General features: G+C 19.9%; 2 protein-coding genes across 2 annotated transcripts in view; one reads left to right on the top strand and one right to left on the bottom strand.

The window, feature by feature from the left end:
- Positions 1 to 17611, top strand: part of LOC128963712 (gamma-aminobutyric acid receptor subunit beta-like) — a 46700-nt gene extending 29089 nt beyond the window's left edge. The window contains exons 8-9 of the mRNA XM_054310224.1: positions 9263 to 9373; positions 17044 to 17611. Coding sequence (XP_054166199.1) covers positions 9263 to 9373; positions 17044 to 17433 — 501 coding nt within the window. The 3' untranslated portion in view covers positions 17434 to 17611. The remainder of the gene's footprint in view (positions 1 to 9262; positions 9374 to 17043) is intronic.
- A 4616-nt stretch (positions 17612 to 22227) lies between these two features.
- On the bottom strand, positions 22228 to 24116 carry LOC128963711 (solute carrier family 35 member G1-like). Its single transcript, XM_054310223.1, has 4 exons — positions 23945 to 24116; positions 23733 to 23811; positions 22640 to 23428; positions 22228 to 22234 (listed from the first exon to the last, which is right to left on the bottom strand). Exons 1-4 carry the CDS (start codon positions 24114 to 24116, stop codon positions 22228 to 22230), a joined length of 1047 nt encoding a protein of 348 aa, XP_054166198.1.
- Positions 24117 to 24794: the final 678 nt, after the last annotated feature.

The raw sequence follows: 24794 nt of genomic DNA, 5'->3' as shown, positions 1-24794 counted from the left end.
AATATTTATTTTTTAAAAATAACATACAATTTACAGTTAAAACATATTATTGTGTTAGTCTATATTTTTAAAAAATATTATATCCATTAGTTAAGCTTTTTAAAAATGCAAATATCATACAGTATTATCTATATACACAATCTTTTTTTAAATAGCATTTTATAATAAATTATGTTTGAAAAAGCTATTAGATAAGCAAACAAATGAATAATTATTAATATAACATTACATATAATATAAATATTAAAAATTATTAAATATATTTGTTTTAGTTTATATATACATATACATATAAATATCAATATTATTTACTTATATATATTTAATATTCAAGTATATTAAAACATATACGGTATAGTATAGTATATATATATATAGATATTTATTATTTAAATATTATGTTAATCAATTTTTTCTATGTAATCTATAAGCAATTTGTATATTTGTTTCCTCTATATATATATAATATTTATGATATATTATTATTATTATATATTGAAAATGAATGGGAGTAGAGATATGCATATATAAATTTATAGTAATATAAATTATATGAATATATTTATTTATTGAATATTTAAGTATATAATTAATGATATATATTTCAAATATATAAAAATTTATATATATATATATATGAATTTAAATATAAAATTCATATATTTAATATTTATAATGTTTTTTATTATTGAATGTGTGATTAAATTATATTATAGTTAATAGAAAAAAATAAATATTTTATTATATTTTATTAAGCTTATCAATTTATATAGCAATTCATAATATAATAGTTAACGTCAACCAAGTTAATTTTTTGTTGTTTAATTAATTAAATTATTATATATTTTAAAATATATATATATATTAAATATATAAAAATATTTAAAAAATAGTAGTTGTTTTCTTATATAATGTATTTATATATTTTAATTATAATAAGTTTATAACTTGAAAGTATTATTATTATTATTATTTTGTCAACTAAAATGTAATTTATTTATTTATTTGTGGCGATAATATTTCAACAAAAAACGTTTTACTGTAATAGACAAAATAAAAACTAATAATAAAATAAAATAAACAAAAAAAATTGTTTTAACAAACAAACCACACACACACTCATAACTATTGTTTTTTTTGTTAAAGTTTTTTCTACAACAACAACAACAACAAAAACTTTTAGTATAATAAATAAATAAAATTGATTATTTTAGTTGACCAACAAACTAGGATATTTATTATATTATATAATATATATATATAAAAATTTATATAAAAATGATGATCAATATATTATGTCAATGATTGTGTTAAACCACCTAGCTTACTTGTTTCCAACTAACATTGCTTATACATTTGATATACAGTATACACTATCTATAAATAACACGCTGATATGGACGATACAATATATCCAATAAATATATCCAATACTACTATTACTACTACTACAATATTATAGCAAAAATATATTTTATTTATTACACATACAATATATCTAGGAGCTCAATGATTAATTGCTAGGACATAGCTGTCAAATATACTGTATATACTGTATACAGTACAGTATATTTATATGTATCTATGTATCGGTATGTATGTATCGGTATGTATGTGTGTATATACAGTAAAATATACAGAATATATATATATAACTTATATATATATATATATATATATATATATATATATATATATATATATATATATATATATATATATTGTATTTTATTAGTCAATTTTTTCCACTAATGTTGTGTCTAGATTATTTTTATTACCATAACTATTGCACAATATATTATATATATATATATATATAGTAGTAATATATATATATATATATATATATTGTATATAATAAATACGCACAAAACATTTGCGTATGTATAGCTTGTATATTATAGTAATATTATTTTATATTATATAATTTTATTTTATTTTTTATATTTAGATTATATACAGTATTGTATAGAATTACTCTATGCGTATCAATATTTAATATTATTATTATTATATATGTGATATTATTGATGAGCTATGTGTTTATATATATATACAATATATATATATTGTATATACTATATATATAGCTATAAATCATGGCCAAAGATTACATAAGATCACTACAATAAAAATAACAAATAAATATATTGCCCTGGATAAATTTAATCAGGAATCCAATAAATTATAACTATATGTAATATATTAAGATTATATATATATATCTAAATTTATATGTAAGTCAATTTATCAATATATAAATATCTGCATATTTATATAATAAAAATATACTGTATCATCTATTATTTTGTTTATCAAAATATTTTGTATATAAATCTAATAATGATAAAAAACAAAACAAAAATAACAATTTTAAATAACAATATTATACAAAAAGTTAAAAAAAACTAAATTACCAACTAAACTTTATAAGTTTAGTTTATAAAAATATACTACTGTATATAATTTATGTATTGACATTTAACTTTATAAATATATATATTATATTATATATTAATTGTACAAACTTTTAAGTGTATTTGTCTTATGTGCCGGAAATTGTCAGTCACTTAATGTCAGCAATTTTTTTCAATGTACTAACTAGTAGTATAAGAAAGTAAAAGAGAGAGAGAGAGAGAGAGAGAGAGAGAGAGAGATAGATAGAGAGACTACTAATAATAATGTTATCAAAATAAAAATTGATTCATTTTATTTTGTTGTCATATTTATTTAATAATGATAATAAATATTTATAAGTTGATTTAAAATTAATATCATTATACTATACTGTAGAGGATTAGCATTAAATATTACTGTAGTACAGTAGTAGTAGTAGATAGAGATCTTTATTATTATTATTATTATTATTCATATGACTTATACGATTATTTAGTATACAGTTACTTGTGTATACTATATATATATATACTTTATATATATATACTGTATATATACCTATACTACTATTACTAACAATAATAATATATTTATAAATATATATCAAAAAGTTTTCCCATTAAAGCTAATCATTACTAATCTCGTACTCAATCACTCACTCACTTTCTCACCCTTTCTCTCTCTCTCTCTTTCTTTCTCTCTCTCTTTCTCTCTCTCTCCCAATAATATGTGTCTATGAGTGAGTGAGTGAGTGAGTAAGTGAAGTAATAACGCTATCAAACAATATTTGTTGGCCATAAAACTTAATGTTATAGAAAATGAGTTCTCTATTTATAGAATATTCTTGAGCTTATAGTTATGTTACACACATTATATTAGAAGAATATTTTGTATAATATATATATATATATATATATATATATATATATATACTAGTATTCTATGGAATTGATATCAATTGCAACAAAAATTTTTGGACTGACCCAAATATATTTAATATTATTTCATTTGAAATTATATTATACATTTTCATATAATATATGGTGTATTGTATATGATATATACAATAAATTAATAAATACTGTACAATGCTGTTGATTACATGGAAATATAAAAATAAATATATAATATATATATACTGTACATTGTGTAGTAATTAGTGTTGGCAAAAAAGAGAAATTTATAAAATAATAGAGAAATTTCTAGAAAGTTTCTAAAAGAAATTTCTATTTATGGGATCCCCATGGTTAATTTTGTTTTCTCGATATTTTTTATCTTTAACATTGTTTTTATAAGTAATATTTAAATATTAGTATTAGTATTTTAATTATTAATTAAAGTAAAAAATTTATTTATTTAATTATATTAAACTATGATATAATAAAATGGTGAATAAAATTTTACAAAACTTATTATTATTAAAAAATTATAATTATTTATATAGGTATCCCATTTGTATAATATAGTATTATACAGTAATCTACATTATATAGTATAATATTATATGTATAGTAGTGTCTCATTAATATATTTATAGTTTTACAATATCTATAGATATGGGGATCCCATAGTATAACAAAAAAGTTAAATTTCTATAGAAATTTATTCTTGAGAAACTTTCTAGAAACTTTCTCAGGGAAATTTATTAGAAACTTTCTATTTGCCCATCTCTAGTAGCAATTATTGTTTAATATAAAAGAAATATATATATATATAGTACATATATATATACTGTATATATGAAACAAAATGTTATATTGAAAGTTAATAACAGAAAAAAATGTTATAATGATATTATTAACTTTTACATTCAATAGAAAAAGAGAGAGAGAAAAGAAAAAAATTTTCAAATTAAATTATATTTATAAAACTTTAATATTTTTAATATATATATATAGATATATATATTATTAGAAAATCTATTATATATTTAGTACCAGTATTTATTAATGGAAAAAACATACAATAAAAAAAATAAGAAATTTACTTGAAAGTCAAATAAAAGCATTTTCTTTTTAATTTTACTTAATATTTTTAACATTTTCAAAATAAAAAACTCTTGAAAATGATATTTTCAATATATATATATATATATATAAACTGGTCTTTTTTGTCTAAATATATTATTTAATAAAAGTCACTTAAAGTAAATATTTTCTTATATTCTTATATTTATATATATATATAGTTATTAGACTTTTATATTATATATATATACAGTATATATATATATATATTTACTGTAGTAGTATTAAAAATGATCATAAAATAGCTAAAATAAAACTTTTCCGAGAAAATGGTAATATTTTCTGTTTGATGTTAAAAGCAATAATAAAATGGCATTTGAATTATTAATAAATACATCAATAGTTTTATGATATATTATTCTCTCTCTCTCTCTCTCTCTCTCTCTCTCTCTCTCTGTTTGAATATTAATTTGTAGAAAATTATAATTATATTATTATAAATTTATTTGATTTTGTTGAGGAATTTTGTCATTAAGTAAATAATATATATATTTATTTCACAGAAAACTTAATAAATTACATTTTAATTTAAAAACTGATTTATATTTATAAATGATTCCCAGAATTTTTCTATTATAAATGTCAAATAGATTTTTTACATTATATTATAAATGACATTAAATAAATTAGATAATACAATTAATTTACTTTATATTAATATATATATATATATAATTTTTTAGTTATTTGTCCAGATGATGATGATAATAATAATAATAAAGATATTATCAACAATTTATTTGCTCTCTCTCTCTCTCTCTCTCTCTCTCTCTCTCTCTCTCTCTCTCTCTCTCTCTCTCTCTCTCTCTCTCTCTCTCTCTCTCGTCAAATAGCTTTCTAATATTGTAAATATACTTTATATATATATTACTTTATATATGTTCAATTTTTTTGTAAGCTAGTTTAACAAAATGTTAAAGTTTATATTATCATAACTACCAAATTGATATTGATGTCATGTATTGGGCGCTTAAATGACAAAATTACGTTTTCAAACTTGAAATTATTTACTTATAAGAAAATTTTAACAATATATATATAAAGTTTATACTATATATATAATAGTTGTGTGTTAAACTTTTTATTATCGATATATATATATATATATATATATCATGTATTTTCTGCACACAAATATACATATAAAAAACATTTCAATCAATCACGTGTCACAAGTGCTTAAAAAATCTCTGGGTATCTATTTATATGAATCAATCAAATGGGAAATTATTGCCAATTTTATCTGTCATCGATATATTTATAGATATACATATAAATATAGATACAGACATATATCTATAGATTATACAGTGTGTATATATATAAAACATTTTAAATAAATATATTATTAAATTATATAAATATATATATTTTTAATAAAGTTTATTTGCTTATTAGACATATCTGTATTGTAAATACGGTATATTTTTGACAAAATAAAAAATAGATTTTTTGTTTTTTATTTTTTTTAAATAAAAGATTTGTAAAATCAACTTAATTTTAAATTTTGTTAAAATAATGTTTTCTCTATATACAATATAATTTTTAGCCGCCAGTGATTATAATTACTACTAATATTACACTTATATATCTATTATTACTATTATTATTATATTTAATTAATACTTTTATTTAACAATTTTATTATATATACATTATTAATACTAGTAGTAATGGATATGCATTTTTTCAAGTATACAATAATATAATTTATAATATCAATATACCGATACTGTATAATATTAATAAATATATATATATATCAGGGTTAAGCAAGGTTTTGGATTTTAGGGGGGTAGACCGGGGTAAAATTTAGAAAATTCTCAAAAAATCTTGGGGGGGGGGGTATTGGGTGGGGTAAGATTTTTATTGCATTTTTAAACGGCAATTTTTTCAAAAATCCAAAATCAAGGGGGGGGGGGGGGTCTAGAGAAAATTTCCTAAAAATTCCTTAAGTTCCCGAATATTCCCATGTAAATTCAATAAAGTTCCCGTATAAATTCCCGGGAAAATAGGTAAAATTTCCAAAAATATAAAAAAAAACTTAAAAAACTTAAAAATTAACAAAAATTTAAATTTTAACAAAAAATAAATATTTTTTAAAAAATTTTTTTAAAATTAATAAAAACTTAAATTTTAACAAAAAAAATAAAATAATGTATTTAAGATTTAAAAATAGTTGATAAAAGCATTAATGATACACTATGAGTTATTTTTAGTATTTTAATAATTTTTAACTTTTAACATAATTAATTTTTTAAACAATACTTAATGTTTATAGTTTGTTATATATTTTTATTTTTATACAAATACTGACTGAATACTACTTATTTAACTCAAATTTCGTTAAAGTTTAATTATATTAAGTACAAAATTGAAAATATTTTTAAATTTTTTATTTAAAATTTAAAAATTATTAATAAAAACATAAGTATTTATTGTTTTATTAACTTCTTAAACTTATATTTAAATTGTAATATGATTACTCTTTTCAACAAATAGGTAATTTTTAATTTTTTAGTTTATTTTAATTAAAATAATGTTATTTTTTGATGACTTTTAACATTATTTTAACTATTTTTAATCAATAATTAGATTTTTATAAATATTAAAAACATAAAAACACTTACTAAAATAGTATCAACTAAAATTAAAATTTTTTTAAATTTCAAAAAAATTTTCGGCGCCTTCGGCGCCGAAATTTTAGGGGGGGGGGTCATTTCTCCTCGTTTTTAAGCGACAATTTTTTCAATTTGGTCAAAAAGTCTGGGGGGGGTAAAATCCCAATTTCTCGATCTTAGGGGGGGGGGTATTTTGGCCTTACCCCCCCCCCCCCCCCCTTACTTAACCCTGATATATATATATATCTAAAATAATCAGATTAAATATCATTAGACAGTACTAATAGTATTTATACTAATATATTATAAATACTATTAAATATGTACTAAACATGTATTATATAAATTCTGTATTATATTTGTTGTTAAGATTTATTTAATAAATCTAAATCTTCAACAAAACAAAAATTGAAATTTTGTTCACAATTTTTTCTTATTATTATTAGTAGTAGTATTAGTATTTTGTTCATAATATTATTGAATTGTATTATATTTGTTTGAATTTGTTTTACAGTTTATCTAACATTTTTTTCTTATTATTCTCTCTCTCTCTCTCTCTCTCTCTCTCTCTCTTTCAACTCTATCATTGCATTCATATTTAAAAAAAAACAAAATGTCAAAATAATAGTCGTATCGATCGAAATGCAAAAAAGCGATTATATTATACTTTATAATAACTGCATTTTTTTTTGTTATTTTACAATTTAGATTTTAGCTCCCAATAAGTGTGATGCTGTTCATATATTCATAAACTATATATACAGTATATATATACTCAAAAAACGTATATATTTAATATGTAGTATTATATTAGTACAAATATATATATAATATGCTTTTAAAAGTGATAATTAATTTAAAAAAATAGAATACTTTTTGTAATTTTTTTTATATAAATAAATTGATAGAAAACAAATAGTTATTAATTTTTTAGTTATCTTATCGTTGCCTACTATTGAATAAAACAGTATTCATATTAATTTATATAAATATATATTGTATATACACTGTCTATGTAATGAATACTATATAAACATTATATTTATATAAATTACTTGATTAATGTATTATTTAAAAAAAATAATTTATATTCATTTACTTTTCTACTAATAGACATTATATTAATTTTTATTATATACTAAATTATATTAATGAAATTTTGTTGCGAAAGTTTATGTGATAATTTATTTTTAAAAAACAATTTTCTTAATATTATTATTAAATAAAAGAAATTAATTTTCTGTTTTGTTTAATGCGTTAAATCGATTTTTAAATATAATAAAATTAGATATTTTTTGTTTGATAAATAAAGTAAAATATAACTTATATTTTAAAAAGCAATATAGATTATCAGTATATTAATATATATATATATATATATATATATATATTAACTATTTTTAAAATATTTTATACACTGTATAAATGTGTTTTATATTTTTAATATATGTTATATCTGTTAATCCTAAACATTGTTAATGATTTACTACCAGTATGTGTGGTGTTTAAAGCACATCCCTTTATATATATATATAATATTATATATATATATTGTCTGTTTTGATCCTTTATCCCCCAGATTTCTATCCCCTTAAAGTAGACATCACTGTATTTATAGTCCATACTCTTTATATATTGATTATTATTTAAGGAGTTTAATGGAGAGTAAAAATATAAATACATATAACTATTTTGAGCTTTTTTCATATATATTAAGAATTATATATATATATATATACAGTATATATCTATTGTTTATATTTAATATATATAATAGACGACACAATAACAACAATACAATAGCGGTTTTTATGGCATATACTGTATATCTATATATATTTATATATTAAATGTTTTAATCCATTATTACACAATAGTGACGTAAAAGAGTTTTATGGTATTAATTAATTTGTTAAAAATGCTTTATATAATGATAATAATAATAACAATATAAACAATACTTTTTAGATATATAATTATATATATATGTCTAAACTTAAATTTACAATGATTTAATTAAAAATAAAAAATATATATCATTTTCATTGTACATTATAATTAAAATTTATTAATTATATTGTAAAAATTTTAGGATGTTTTATTTCTATTTTATTTGGAATTAAAAAAATATTTTAATTATTCAAACAAAATTAAACGAAATAATTAATTTTTGTTTAAACATTTTATTTATATATATATATATATATATATATATAGCTCCATCATACCATTGACCGCAATGAGCGCATGGAACGGTACCAGGGTATGGGTACGCCACGTATTGTGCACCACCCATCCATACAAGCTTGTCCTCCAACATGTGCTCAGGTAGGTTATCAATTTTTCATACAGTATATAATTAAATTTTATCTATCAATAAAACATCAACAACAACAATAGCAAAATTTTTTAAAAAAAATGTATTAACTATTTTATAATATTGATACAACTAAATATAATTATAGTGTACAGTAAGGGTTTGTTTTTTTTAGAAAAAAAAGTAATTTAGCATTTAATATGCATTTATTTATTTTTTTTTGAGATTTTAAATTATTGCCGAAAAAAATAATAATAATGTTTAACAATGAAAAAATACATTTAAAAAGAAATTTGCATATATATTACAGTCTATTTTAAAATCACATTTTTGTATATTATATATATATATATATATACTGTATATATTTTGTAATATATTTTAAATGTATGTATATATATATAATATTGTATAATTCAGTAGATTTAGACAACGATAGGGTAAAAAATAAAATTATATTAATATAAATTTAATGTGGAGTGCATTGAGAGTTATAAGGTTAGGATTTTTTTGAGGGAGGATATAGTCTGCACAATATATATATATATATTATAACCCATATATAATATATTGTATTATGCAATATAACAATAATGTATTTTCATATTTTCCAGTACTACATACAGTTATAGACATAACTATGCGTTTAATGTATTGTCAAAAATTTTTGTATATTATATTCACGAAATATGTATATACAGTATATATATAATATACAGTATATATGATATATATATATATAAAATCTCTTTTATTTTGTTGTTGAGTGTGTGTGTGTGTGTGTGTGTGTGTATGAGTGAGTGAAAGTAAGTATAAATTGTATTATTCTTATTATATTATATATGAATATCGTTTTTAAAAAGAGAAAAGAAATGATAGAATATTCTGTTATACAATATATTCTATATATTGTTTAAGTATTGAATATAATTCCTTATTTATAAGTTAAGAGCAATCAATCATTTTATTGATAAATTATATTTAAAAGACATACAAACAATATATATATATATAAATATAAATATAGTATTTATGTATTAAAAAGACAGTAGAAGAGAGAGAGAGAGAGAGAGAGAGAGAGAGAGAGAGAGATTTTATATATGAATAGATCGATAGATAGATAATTATTTAATATTAAGTGGAGTATAAAAAATTATGTATTTATTTTTAATACTATGTTTTTTTATATATAAATTGTATACACAATATATCTTCAAAAGTTCAAAAGGTTATAATACATTTACTGTACTGTAAATATACAGTATATATATATATATAATATATATATATAAAACCCCATATTATTGACATATTAATGTAATAATTTAATAATGTATAATACAAAAAAGTAAATTTTGTTTTGTTTATGCTAAATTAGCCAATTGTTAATGTATCTATTATTTACTGTATAATATTACACACTAACAAACACTCAAAACAACAACAAAATTAAAATAAAAACATATTTATTATTAGTGTACTGTATGTGTGTGTGTGTCTTATTTAGCACACAATAGACAAAAAATGTACATGTTAAATTTTATGATATAAAAATAACCATACAAAAAATGACCTCAATTTTTATTTAATAAAAAAACACTAGAAAATAAAATAATTTTTTTAAGTAATATTTTTTTATGATTTAATGGATATATTTATTTTGTTGTTTTTTGTTGATAATATTATTATAATTTAATTATACAAAGAAAGAGAGATCAAATTCATGGCATATATGTATGTATTGTTTGTATGTTTTTCTCCACTAAACATGTGTAGTACCCATAATATGAATAAGTAGTTATACACAAAATAACAACAACAAAAAAAACTAGAAAAATAAAATTATAAATAAAAAACATTTTATACATAGACTTATATATATATATAAGTTATAAATGGATATATAATACAAAGTTATATTCTTTATATAAATCATAACACGTTTTTAATGCTTTTAAGTAATTTAGTGATTAAGTCTCAAATTTGTTGTTTGTCTGTAGACATGAAAGCGATAGATAGATAGATAGATAGATAGATAGAGAGAGAGAGAGAGAAAGAGAGAGAGAGAGTTGAAAACAAACAAAATCATAAAATACATTTAAAAAAATTATATTTATATATATATATATATACAGTATATTGTTGTAATGTATTTATTATAATTTTTTATGTTAGAAATTTTGGTGCAATATTTGTAATTTTTGTTGTTGTTGTCTTGTAATACTACTACTATCTATACAAATATAATACTATGATATATGCATATATCATACAGTAGTATACAGTATTGTATAGTAAATTACATTACTAGTAGTACACTACTATTATTATTATTATTATTACTACTACTACTACTATACATAGATAAGTAAAAATAATAATATAAAAAATGAATCATTGAATCGGATATTATGGCAAATGATGAGACTATTCAATAAATCATTTATTATTTATCGTTTATATCTCATATATATATACAGTAGTAGTAGACATACACACATTTGTCAATCAATCTCAAATACTATCATTTAGTTATTATTATTATTACTACTATATAATACATTATTAGAAACATATAGATAACAACAAGCAAATATTTAATATATAAAATACTGCATTTATTTATACTATATATGTAGTCATCATTATACAGTGTTTATTTTATATGATTGTCTAAATAACACTATATTTTAATTTAACAACTATTATTTGTATAATCAAACAAATTATAGTTAAATTAGTTAAAATAGTTAACTAAAATTATCAAAATTATTATAAAATTAAAAATACAATATATATATATATCCATAATTAAAAGAATATTCTATAAATATTATTTGAATTTATTTATATTAGTTATACTTTATAAAAATAACAACAATACAATTACAATACAATAATACAAACTATTAGAGATTTTCAACAACAAAAAAGTGTAATACTTTATATACTGTATATAAAAAAAACGTAGAAATAGCAAAATTTTCTTATCTAACTAAATATATAATGTATATAAATAATAGGTAGATAAATAGTTAGATAGATATATTATCAGTAAGTGTACACACATATATATATATATACAGTATATAGTAGATAATAAATATTACTTTATATATATATATAAATACTATTAAATATGTTTTATTTTTTATATTTTTGTTTCACTAGTGATGTTGTATGTGGAAAAAAGTCCACTAAAAACACAACACACCACACAATATATGACTTTTTATTTTGGGATAAGAGTTTTGCTCTCTCTCTCTCTCTCTCTCTCTCTATCTCTCTCTCTCTCTCTCTCTCTCTCTCTCTCTCACTCTCTCTCTCTCTTTACAACTAATATATATTGCTTTGAGACAAATGATGTTTTGCCTCAACAACAGTAACAACACACAGAAAAAAACATCAAAAACCCCTTCATTTGACTTATTTTTGTATTTTATATTTTCTCCTATACTTTCATTTTGTGTGTCGATTTGTGTGCCATTTCCTCGGAAAGATTTTTTCGACTGATTTTTATTTTATTTTAGTATTTCTACAGTTATTTTTTATGCTTTGATTTATTAGATTTTGAGACCAATTCCTACTTTTAAAGTAATTTTTGTTTTGTTTTTTTTGTGTAGACCAGTATTTTTGATGACTTTTTACAATCTCTCTCTCTCTCTCTCTCTCTCTCTCTCTCTCTCTCTCTCTCTCTCTCTCTCTCTCTCTCTCTCTCTTTCTTACGTTTTTACTAAACATTAAAATAAAGTTTATTTCCAATTATTTGTTGTTGTTGTTGTTAATATAATATATGATTGTATTTTCAAATTTTGTTGTTGTTGTTGGTGTTAAATAAAGATATTGCCTAAAAAAACTTAAAATAAAAATTAAAAAATTTCTATTTTAAAATTATCGTCAATTAACATAAAATTATTTTATTTGAATATTTTGTTAAAATAACATTTTATTTTATTTTTTGTTTTGTTTTGTTCAAATTACAGTGTATATATATGTATTAATATATATTTTTTAAATATTCAGTAGTTAATATTCAATAGCATTAAAATATTTAAAAAAAGTATAGACACCTACACACTATAAAACCTGATAATAATTTTAATTAAGTAATGTTATGAATGTAATATAAATTTATTCAAGTATGCCATATATTTCTATAATTATATATAAGTATAGAGTTTAATGAAATCAAATTTTTATTTGTATTTATAAAAAAAGTGAAGTTTAATTATAGTGTCATTTAATAGTAGTCTAGTGTTTATTGTATTCATTGTATTTACCATTAATAAGTAATATTAATAATTATGTTAATAATAATAATAGTAATAATTTTATTGATTATTCAATAGCATAGCATACTCGACAAAAAAATATATATATATATAATATATATTTATATATTCAGTAACATATAAAACCATTAAACATACATTAAATACTAGTTATAATAATTCAAACTTATTTTATTAGTGACTTATTTTACTAAACATACTCTATATACAGTATCAATTCATTATATTAGAGGGTTATACATAGATATAATATAAATAAAAAGCTAAAATTTAAATACATTACTAATTTATTTTATATAATATTAATTTCAAATTATTAATTTCATAGCATTCCTATACAAAATAGTACAATATATACACTGTATTATAGTTTAAATTAGTAGATATAATATTTAGAAAAAATAAAATATAAATTTTGTGTTTAATGATTCAAATGATATTTTAATGAATAAATATTTTTTTTAATTATATGATACTTATATAATATATATATATATCGAAATATAATATTTATAGTTTCAATATATATTCAAGAAAAAGAAAAATTATATATCTAATAATTTTATTTATATCTATGAGATGTTTATATATACAATTATTATATTATATAATTATACTAATTATAAAACTATTATAAAAGAGTTTAATTTAAGATATTATTAAATTTTCTTTTATAAAAAATACAAAAAAAATATATCTATAATTATTAGTACAAAATTTGCTACTATTAATAAAATTTTAATGAATATTAACTAATTTAAAAATAATTTTACTAAAAATTTAGCCATTTAATATATATATATATATATATATATAATTTTATTTATCATTACAACTAATAGCTTGATTTATTTTACAAAAATACTTAAAGTTAAAGTTTGCCACACATTACTATAATATATATCACTAGTGTTTAATAGCACAAAATTTTTTTTCTCTCTTTCTCTCTACTTATATATAAAATATTTAATACAATATAATGCATATATACATACACACAAACACTGTAGACAAACTAAAGGAAAAACACATTTGTATTGATTTGTCTTATAATAAATGATATTTTTTATCAATTTATACAACAATTCCTTAATACAATATATACTGTATATACTATATATATATACATACAAACATAAAATTATATATATATATATATATATATTAAAATCTTGTTACTTATAGTTTAAATACAGTATAATGCGATAATAATGTTATTTTTAAACACACATTTGTTTTAAATACACACACACACACACACACACACACACACACAAATTAATGATAATGTATGTGTTTATGCGTGTATATAAAAAATTATAAATAGTAAATATATATATATTTATATATATATAAACCATAGTTTTTTTAAATATTAAATTTATATTTTTTAAATATTAAATTTTTATTTTTTTTAATATAAAAAGTAACCAAAAACAAAACTCAGATCAAATTCATTATTATGATATAAAAACAAACAACAACAACAAAATTTTAACAAATTATTAAACGTTACTATAAATAAAAATAAATGTAATTTATATAAAATCATTTATAATTAAGAATTTACTTATAATTGTTTTCTAAATTTTATGGATTATTTAACACAACAAACATTAATACAACAACAACAACATCACATACACATACAAAAAATATATAATACATTTAAAAATCAATAATTGTTTGTTTCTAAAGAAAGAGAGAGAGAGAGAGAGAGAGAGAGATAAATAAAGAGAGAGATTAAATTGATGTGAAAAAAATCATTTAAAATAATTATTTTGTTGCTTAAAAAATTGTGTGTTGAAAACAATCAAAACAAATAAATCATTAAACCAGTGATGTTGATGATGATAGCAATAATAATAATAATAATAGGAGCAAAAATAATAATAATATATTTTTAGTTATGCAAAATACATAATGTATATAATGTACAATAATAAACTGTTTGTACGGTATATAAACATAATTTTCTAGTTTTTGATTAAATAAAAAAAACCTAATAGATTAAAATTTAATCTAATTAAAAATAATCACAAACATATCATATATGCAAAAATTAAATTATATCTAACATATAACAAGTATATGTACAGTTTAATTTAGAGATAGAGAGAGAGAGAGAGAGAGAGAGAGAGAGAGAGTAAAATATATTTAAATATTAAATATATACATATAGTATACCCTCATCTTATCCATTAATTTAATTTGTTTAGTGCCCTAATTTAATTAAATGAATTTTTACAGTATTGTATATTATACAGTATATATTTATGTTTACGTATGTATGTATGTATGTATGTGTGTGTATGTATGTATGTATGTGTGTGTGTGTGTGTGTATGTATGTATGTATGTGTGTATGTATGTGTGTGTGTGTTTATTTTAATCATCATTAATATTATTTTCATAGAATAAATTATGTATTGACCATGATGATTATTTTATTTTATTTTACTAAGCTAATTTATTAAACAATGTGTGTGTGTGTTTATGTATGTATGTGTTTTTTGTTACTTATTATTTTTTTTAAATTTATCTGTTATCTCTATGTACATTACACCACACACACACACACACACACACACACACACTTACACAATAAAGCGCTATGTATGGTATAGCATACTAAATCCCAATAATAACAATACCAACAACAACAACACTAAACTACTATTACTATTAAGAGTCTTATATAATGTTGTTGTTGTTGAATAATTTTGTTGACTACTTTTTTTGCATTTTATTTTTACTTAATTTTATTGATAGATTTTTTTCTCTCTCTCTTGTATATTATTGGTTACACTGAATAATCTTATAATACTAGGGTTACTATTGTGTATTTGATAATATATAATATATACTGCCATAGTGTACTAATAAAGCTATACTGTACAGTAATTTTATTTATTTATTTTATATAACTATACCGGTACACAACGTATAGCACTTTATATTAAAAAATATAAATTATAAAAAATAAAAATTAATTTTTTTTATAGTTATTTTCCATATATAATCAAATATACATTACGTCTATAGAATAGACAATCATCTACTGTACTAAAAATACTACAGAGTATTGGTATTAGAAAAAAATTATTATTATAATAAAAAAAAATCAAATATTTTTGTTGTTACTATTATTATTTAAAATTACAAAAAAAAATTTCGATATGAATATAAATATATAAATATTTAGTAGTTAAGCGAATAAAAAAAATATTTATTGATTAAATACTTGAAGTGTTCAAAAAAAATAAGAAAGAAAATTGATTTTTTTTCTCAAATTTTAATATTGAATTTTTTTTATTTATTTATTAAAAAATAAAATATTGATTTTTTTTAATTAAAAATTATTTTTTTTATCCCCCAAATGATGAATAGGATGTACGGCTCAAGATGTCTGACGCCAAATCGTATGCCAAAACATATACAACAGTAGAAAATCCATTGAACAACGGCGGCAGTAGTGCTCAATTGACGTCCTCGGCAGCAGCAGTGGCCAGTGCTGGCCAACAACAACTACTACAACCACCACCCACACCAACACCAGGTGCTGGCGGCGGTGGACAGGAACCCGATACGCCATCGACGCCGGCCAGTGCACCGTTTGGCTGCAAAAATCCCAACAAACTGTTTGGTGTATCGCCCAGTGATATTGATAAATACTCGCGTGTAGTGTTTCCAGTTTGTTTTATTTGCTTCAATTTTATGTATTGGATCATCTATTTGCATATATCGCACAATGTTGAACCAGATCTCATGAGCCATTGATTTAGGGCTGAGCCCCTACCGACACTACCTGCACACAACAACCATCACCACCACCACCACTACTACTACTACTACTACAAGCTGCTGGCTATCCTATTGTGTCATCATTTAGGATGCATGTATGTGTGTGTGTGTGTGTCTGTGCATTAATTGTAGACAACTTTATTTAACTAAATAATAATAATAATAAACTGGTCACACTAGTTATGTGGATACTACAGTAAATACAATACTACTACTATTACTACTACTACTACTAAAATAATAATTATAATAATACTGTAATAGATATAAGTACTAATAGTATAATAATAATAATTAATTATTATAATTATTACGATTATTATAACTGTTGTTACAATCACTACTACAGTATATTACATAATGTGTTGACATATACTGTACTATGTATATACTGGTATTAATATATATATATATTAAATCATTTTTATGTTTTTGCTAAATTATTATTATTATAATTATTGTGTGTGTGAATATATTTAATATTTAAAATAATTTAATTAATTAATTATAATTGTACAAGATTGTTTTGTTTTGTGTGTGTGTACTGTATATCTAAGTGTGTTTTTTGTGTGCCTATGTGTGCAAAATTATTATTGATACTAATAATAATAATAATAATCAGCTAGTACATAAATTTTAATAATGAAAATGATGATAATAATAATTTTGACAATAGATTGAAAATCTATTCTAAAAATATACATAAACTTATTTTTAAATTTTTTAAAAACAAATAAAATTAATGATAATAATACAGTAAAATAGTTTTAAAAAATTAATTTAATATATAGAAATGTAAAAAATTGGGTAAAATAAATTAATGTAAAATATTATTATTATTATCATTTATTATTATTAATAATACTAATACATAATTTTAACATTTTTAATTAAAATTAATATTGATAATTTTTGTTGATTAACCAATGAACAAACAAACCATTCAAAATAAAATGAGAAAGGTACAATAGTTATTATTGTTGTTGTTATGTTTTCATATATAAAAACAAAATTGTTAAAATTATGATTATGTTGACTGAAATGTTTTTTAAAAAAAATTATTATGTATAATAAATTTGTTATTGTTTTTTTCTAATAATACTAATAATATGATACAATATTATTGTAGTTATTATTATTAATTATTATGGTTTACATTTTATATACAATATATATTATACTATTGTACATGTATATTTAAAATTATTAATAATATATTTTACAATATTATTAATTATTATTTTTTCGGTGAAAAAATAATTATTATTGTTATTATTATATAAAGGAATTTAGCCGCGATCAATTTTGCACAATTTATTTATTTTTTGTTTTACTAAAACTATTAATAGCTTTACTATTATTATTAGTGCTAGATGATTTATATATATAAATACAAAAAAAAATATTGATTAAATTGTAAAATTGTTTATTGATTTTTTTATTGAGAAAAATAGTGATTATGTGTGAAATATTATTGAAAATCTATTTTTTAATTTTAATAATTAAGTTATTTTATTATTATTATTATGTATATATATATAGAGAAAGAGAATAATATATAAAATATAGACATTTATATAATTAAAATTTTAAACAATTTTTAAAAATATTTATGGTTATAAATAAAATTAATTAGCTTTTTTAACTAAGTGTTATTAGATTTATAATTATATATATATATAAAAAAGAGAGTTTATTGAGATTATTAAAACTAACAAATTTGTTTCTGTTTGAAAATTTTTTCATTATTATAATTATAAATTATATTAGCATTTGTTAAATTTCAAAAATAAAATAAATAATTTTAATAATAATAGGCTCAAAAATTGCAGATAATAATTTTAATTAAAAATAAATATGGATATAAAAAACTTTATTAATTAATAACTTGATGAGTGTGTAATAATAATAATAATAATCTAGTCAAAAAATAACTTTAAATATATATTTTGTTTTTTTAAATAAAATTAATAATAATATTATTAATTATCAGAGAGACAAACATATTGTAAATATCGTATGAAATAAAATAATAATCATATTAAATAATTATAATAATAATAACAATAATAATAATTACACAAATGTTAACATACATTATGTTATAGATAAAAACAACATAAATAAATATATATATATATATAATAGTTTTCAACAAAACTGTAATTATGTAATTATTTGAAGCAAACAAAAAACATTTATTATTATATGATATTAAAACACTAAACAATTTGTTTAACGAAAAAAAAATTTTTACTAACTATTCATATAAATTATATTAATATTAAATAAACATACAATCAATGCTCAAAAATTAATATATATATTTGATTTTTTATGTATAACTAATATAATTATAAATAAAAAAAATAATACTTGTATTACCAATTAAAAAAAGCAGCAATTTTAACAAACATACAAAAAATATTTCCAACAAAAATTGTTAGTTAAAATACAAAAAATTGTAAAAAATATAGTTAAGTTATATATATATAAATATAAACATTTGTTGAGAGAAAATTAATTTTAGTTTTTTTTTCTGTAATGTAAATATAAAAACAAAATTATTTGATAATAATTAATAACATAAAAATTAATTACACTAATGATAATAAATATTGTAATTTTTAAGAAAAAGTGATAATAATATATAATTAAATTAAAAATAAAATTGAGTTTGTATTTAAATCTAAAAAAAAATATTTCAATTATTTAATTGTTTATATAATAATTAATTATTGTTTACTATTTAATATTTATTAAACAAATTTTATTTTACTAATTAAAAAAATTATTCAGTCTATCAAATGCTGGCTAAAAATAATAATAATAATATATTCATTTAATTATCTCATTTGTTTTCATCACTTTTTATTTATTTATTTATTTATATATAAATCTTATCATTGGTTTCATAAAAATCTTGGCGGCAGACAAACAATTGTCGTCTGAATTGTGGTCATCACTGATCCTAAAACTCTTGAGGAGTTGTTTTCTTTGGAAAATGTTGTCATCGATTGATATAATATGAAATGAGTGCCCAAACAGTTGCCGACAAAAATATATAATAAGAGTTATATATACAGTATATATGTCTTCACTGATGACATCTGAAGTATTTGATATTCACTGAATCCATAAGATATACACTAAAAATAAAATACAAACCAATGATTAAGATATAGTTTTATAATAATATTGCTTTATATTATTGTTTTTAGATTTTATAACAAATATTTTATAACGTTTATACCCTTTACATTGAATAAGATATTTTAATTTTTGATATTATTATTATTATTATTTTGGATGCAACTGTATTTTGAATGTTTTTTTTAATTTAAAATTATATATATAATATATTTATAAACATGTGATATATCATAGGATAATAATTGTTAAATTAAATACTTATACAGTACATTATCACATATTATTAAGTTTATTTTAGGTTTATTTTAGGGATTAAAATAGATTAATATGTAGAAACAAATGTTGAATATTATAAATTATGACAAATATCAATATATGTAGATATTTATACATATATTATATTTAGACTACAGTAATAATATTGAAAAATTATTTTTCTCACAAAAATATTCATTTTTATGTAAACACCGATAACTTTCTCTCGAAATCTATACAAAAAAATATCATCCATTGATTGTCATCTCAATCATTGATTTCAAAACTATTCAATTGGTTTTCAAGAGTTTAAAAATAAATTAATTTTATTATGAAAAAAAATTAGTGAAATCATTGGAAAATGTGTTCAATAAGCGATAAATTGAAGAGTAATTTAAATCATTTCAATCAATTGAAATGTTTGACAAAAAATTTTCAACAAATTAGTGAAAAATTGTGTGAAACCTATGCTTACATATGTAATGAAAATGATATAACTATGAAAACAAATGTTTATTGTGACAAATCATTGAAAATTACTGATGAAAACAACACACGTGTCGATAACAACAACACGCGATTCACGTGCTTTTGGCCAAAATGTCGATTTCAAGCTAAATATGAATGTGTTTTAATTAGACATCAAATTAGTCATTCACAAGATTTACGATTCAAATGTGATTTCAATTATTGTAACAAAATATTCATAACTAAAGGTAATCTAAAAGTTCATCAAAAAGTTAAACATTTAAATGTCAGATATATTTGTGATTTCAATGATTGCGGTAAAAAATTTACTACAAATAATGACTTGAATAGACATAAATCTAATGTACATTTGAATATACGATCATTTATTTGTTATTATAATAATTGTAACAAAAGATTTACAGAAAAATATTTATTAAAAAGACATCAATTGGCTGTTCATATGAAAGACAAACAATTCAAATGTGATGTCGAGTATTGTGACAAAACATTTGCCCTAAAAACACAATTAATTAGACATAAATCCATACATTTATGTGAACCACGATTTGTCTGTTCAATCAATGAGTGTTTGAAAAGTTTTACAACAAATCATTGTTTACGACAACACATATCCAGAGATCATTCAATTGAACCCAAATTCAAGTGTAATGTCGACGACAACTGTGGCAAACATTTTGGATCATATATTTCGATTGATTTATATAAACACAATCGCATTATTCAATTGTTAATAAATAAATAATTTGATAAAAATAGAAAACATTATTTGCTTACAAATATATATATATATTATTTAAAAAAAATATTATTAATTCATTATTTTTTAATTTATTAATAACTAATATCACATTTTTAAAAAACTTAAATCTATTAAAACCTGTTTAATAAGTGTACATTAAATAAAGTATATGAATAAATATAATTAAGATTTGTATTATTTAGTATTATTAAAATATTTGATATTCATAATAATAATAATAAAAATTTATAAATCAATTTTATAAAAATAAAATGGCAAAATTTTTACATTATTGTATTTACAGATAATAATAATTTACAAAATAAATAATAGTTAATTAGTTATACGGATTAGTAATTATTAAATATTATTGAAACTCTTGTAGTATTATCACTATTATTATTATTATTATCACTGTTTTCTATAATACTATTGCACTTTATATTATTATTGTTTAAATTACTTATATTTTTATCACTATTGCCATCATATAAATCATATGAATTTTGTCGACAATTAAAACAATTAGTAATCGATGCAAACTTTTCGGGATTTTCGTTATACCACTTGAGCAGTGCTGTACATAATACACAACCAGTTATGAGTAGCGCACCTGTAATTGATGTCCACTCGACTGTGTTGTGAAATATCGATACTTCCCAAACAAATGCCAAAACTATTTGAAAACTTCGGGTGACTGATACCGGACCGGGAGACTCGTACCTGAAGGCCAGTGTCTGGAATAATTGATTACCGATTCCGGCCGCACCAATGGCCAACAACAGTAGCCAAGCACGGGAACCGGTAGGCATACGCCATCGGTCAAGTACTGGTAGTATAGCACATCCGGCTATGACTACTGTCAGTGAATACCACATGATAACTACCGGTACGGGTGTTGTCCTTAGTTTACGCAAATTAATGAACGAATAGGCAGTACTGATGGCCGACACTATGGACAGTATGATACCGATAACACGTTTGTCATACTTGACATCGTCGTCTTTGTTGTCGTCGGCACCGAACAGGAACTCCGGTTTGGCAATGATTACTACACCTACTATATTGACAATACCGGTGATGGCCTGAATCAATGTTACCCTTTCCTTGAGCAACAAATAGGCAAATATAGTGGTAAACACTGGCGATGCCATGTATATAGTGGTGGCATCAGATAACGGCATCATTCGGTAGGCTATATACAGTGTGACCAGTGATGTGGTGCCCGATATACACCTCAATCCAAGTGACAGTCGATGTCCCGGTTGACCAAATAATGAGTGCCTCTTATAGATAGTGATTGCAAAATATGGTATGAATTGTATGGCACACCTGTGGCAAACAAAAAAAATCAATTAATTAATAATCAATATAATCCAGTTATTATCTATAAAATAGATAATATATTTTATTATATATAAGTTTATTATAACAGCAATAAATTAATTAATGATAATAACATTGTTGCAAAATATAATACTAAAAAGATATATAATCAATATCTATAGATTAATAATACTTATTTTTTTTAAAAATAACTAATTAAAATATTGATAAAAAAATTTTAAAAAATAAGATTTGATAAGATTTATTATATACTATAACTATTAAAAAATAATTTAATTTAATTACATACCTAATTATTAGTATTTCAATTGCATGTAATTCGCCTAATAATTTCACAATAAGCGATGCCACCGAAAACAGGGACACACCTATTGACACAAAATTTAGAAAAAAATATATTTTATAAGTTATATATTTATATAAAATATAATTTATAATAGTAATAAAATAATTATAGATAATTATATACTGTATAAAAAATTAACAAAATAAATTATTTACCAATTAATGCACATATTATGCCAAACGCCGGTATGCGCTCCGGTATTGACTTTTTCCTAACACTGTTCTCAACAGTTTTCGTACCATTGATTTCAGTTTGAATTTTAGTATCGTTTGGCACCGGTATGTCATAAAGTGTATGATCACTACTAGTCATTGATTGTGAAGTCATCTTTCAGATTAATCTTACTGTCAACAAAAAACAGATAATAATAAATAAATATAATTTTAAAAAATAATTATTTAAAAAATAGTAAAATCAAAATGTATAAAAATTCAAATTTGCTTACATTTTAAAAAAATTTTAAGTAGTATTATGTATTGTAATAATTATAATATAATTTTTAAAAAACTATTATATAAATATTAGAAGTTATATATAAGTTATTGTACACAAAATAATTAAGCTAGTTAAACTAATATATATATACTAAAACAATTGTTAGATATTTATATATGTTATATAAATTGATTACTTATTGATATTAAATAAAATATAATAGATCTATAATTAACAGTAAACAAAAATAACTACTTGAGATAACATATACAAAAAAGCACATTGCTTAATTTATTTTTTTAAAATATATATATATATACTTTATAGATTATAGTCATACAGTATAAATTATATACAATTGCGTCCTATTGAGTAAAAAATAACTTGAAGTTTGAAACTAAATAAAATAATAAATTGCACAAAAACCGGTAACAAATAATCAAATTTTAGATTAACAATCAAAATCACTAAATAAGTTAGTGTTTTATTTTTAATTGTTTATTGATTGATTGTGACAAACAATTTTATCAATTTATAATACATTAACTTATCTATAAAAAAAACTGTAGG

This window comes from Oppia nitens, unplaced genomic scaffold (assembly GCF_028296485.1).
Source record: "Oppia nitens isolate AA-2021 unplaced genomic scaffold, nextdenovo-longstitch-racon4-pilon3 scaffold7_pilon_pilon_pilon, whole genome shotgun sequence".
NCBI classification, from domain to species: domain Eukaryota; kingdom Metazoa; phylum Arthropoda; class Arachnida; order Sarcoptiformes; family Oppiidae; genus Oppia; species Oppia nitens.
Note: the sequence above shows the minus strand (reverse complement) of the source record. Positions and strands in the feature narration are given on the sequence as shown.

Excerpts from the sequence above, each read along its gene's own strand:
- LOC128963711 (XM_054310223.1), bottom strand. The coding sequence starts at position 24,116 with ATGACTTCACAATCAATGACTAGTAGTGATCATACACTTTATGACATA. Across the intron at positions 23,812-23,944 it reads CATAATATGTGCATTAATTG|GTGTGTCCCTGTTTTCGGTG; the intron begins GTAAATAATTTA and ends TTGTGTCAATAG. Across the intron at positions 23,429-23,732 it reads ATTGAAATACTAATAATTAG|GTGTGCCATACAATTCATAC; the intron begins GTATGTAATTAA and ends TGTTTGCCACAG.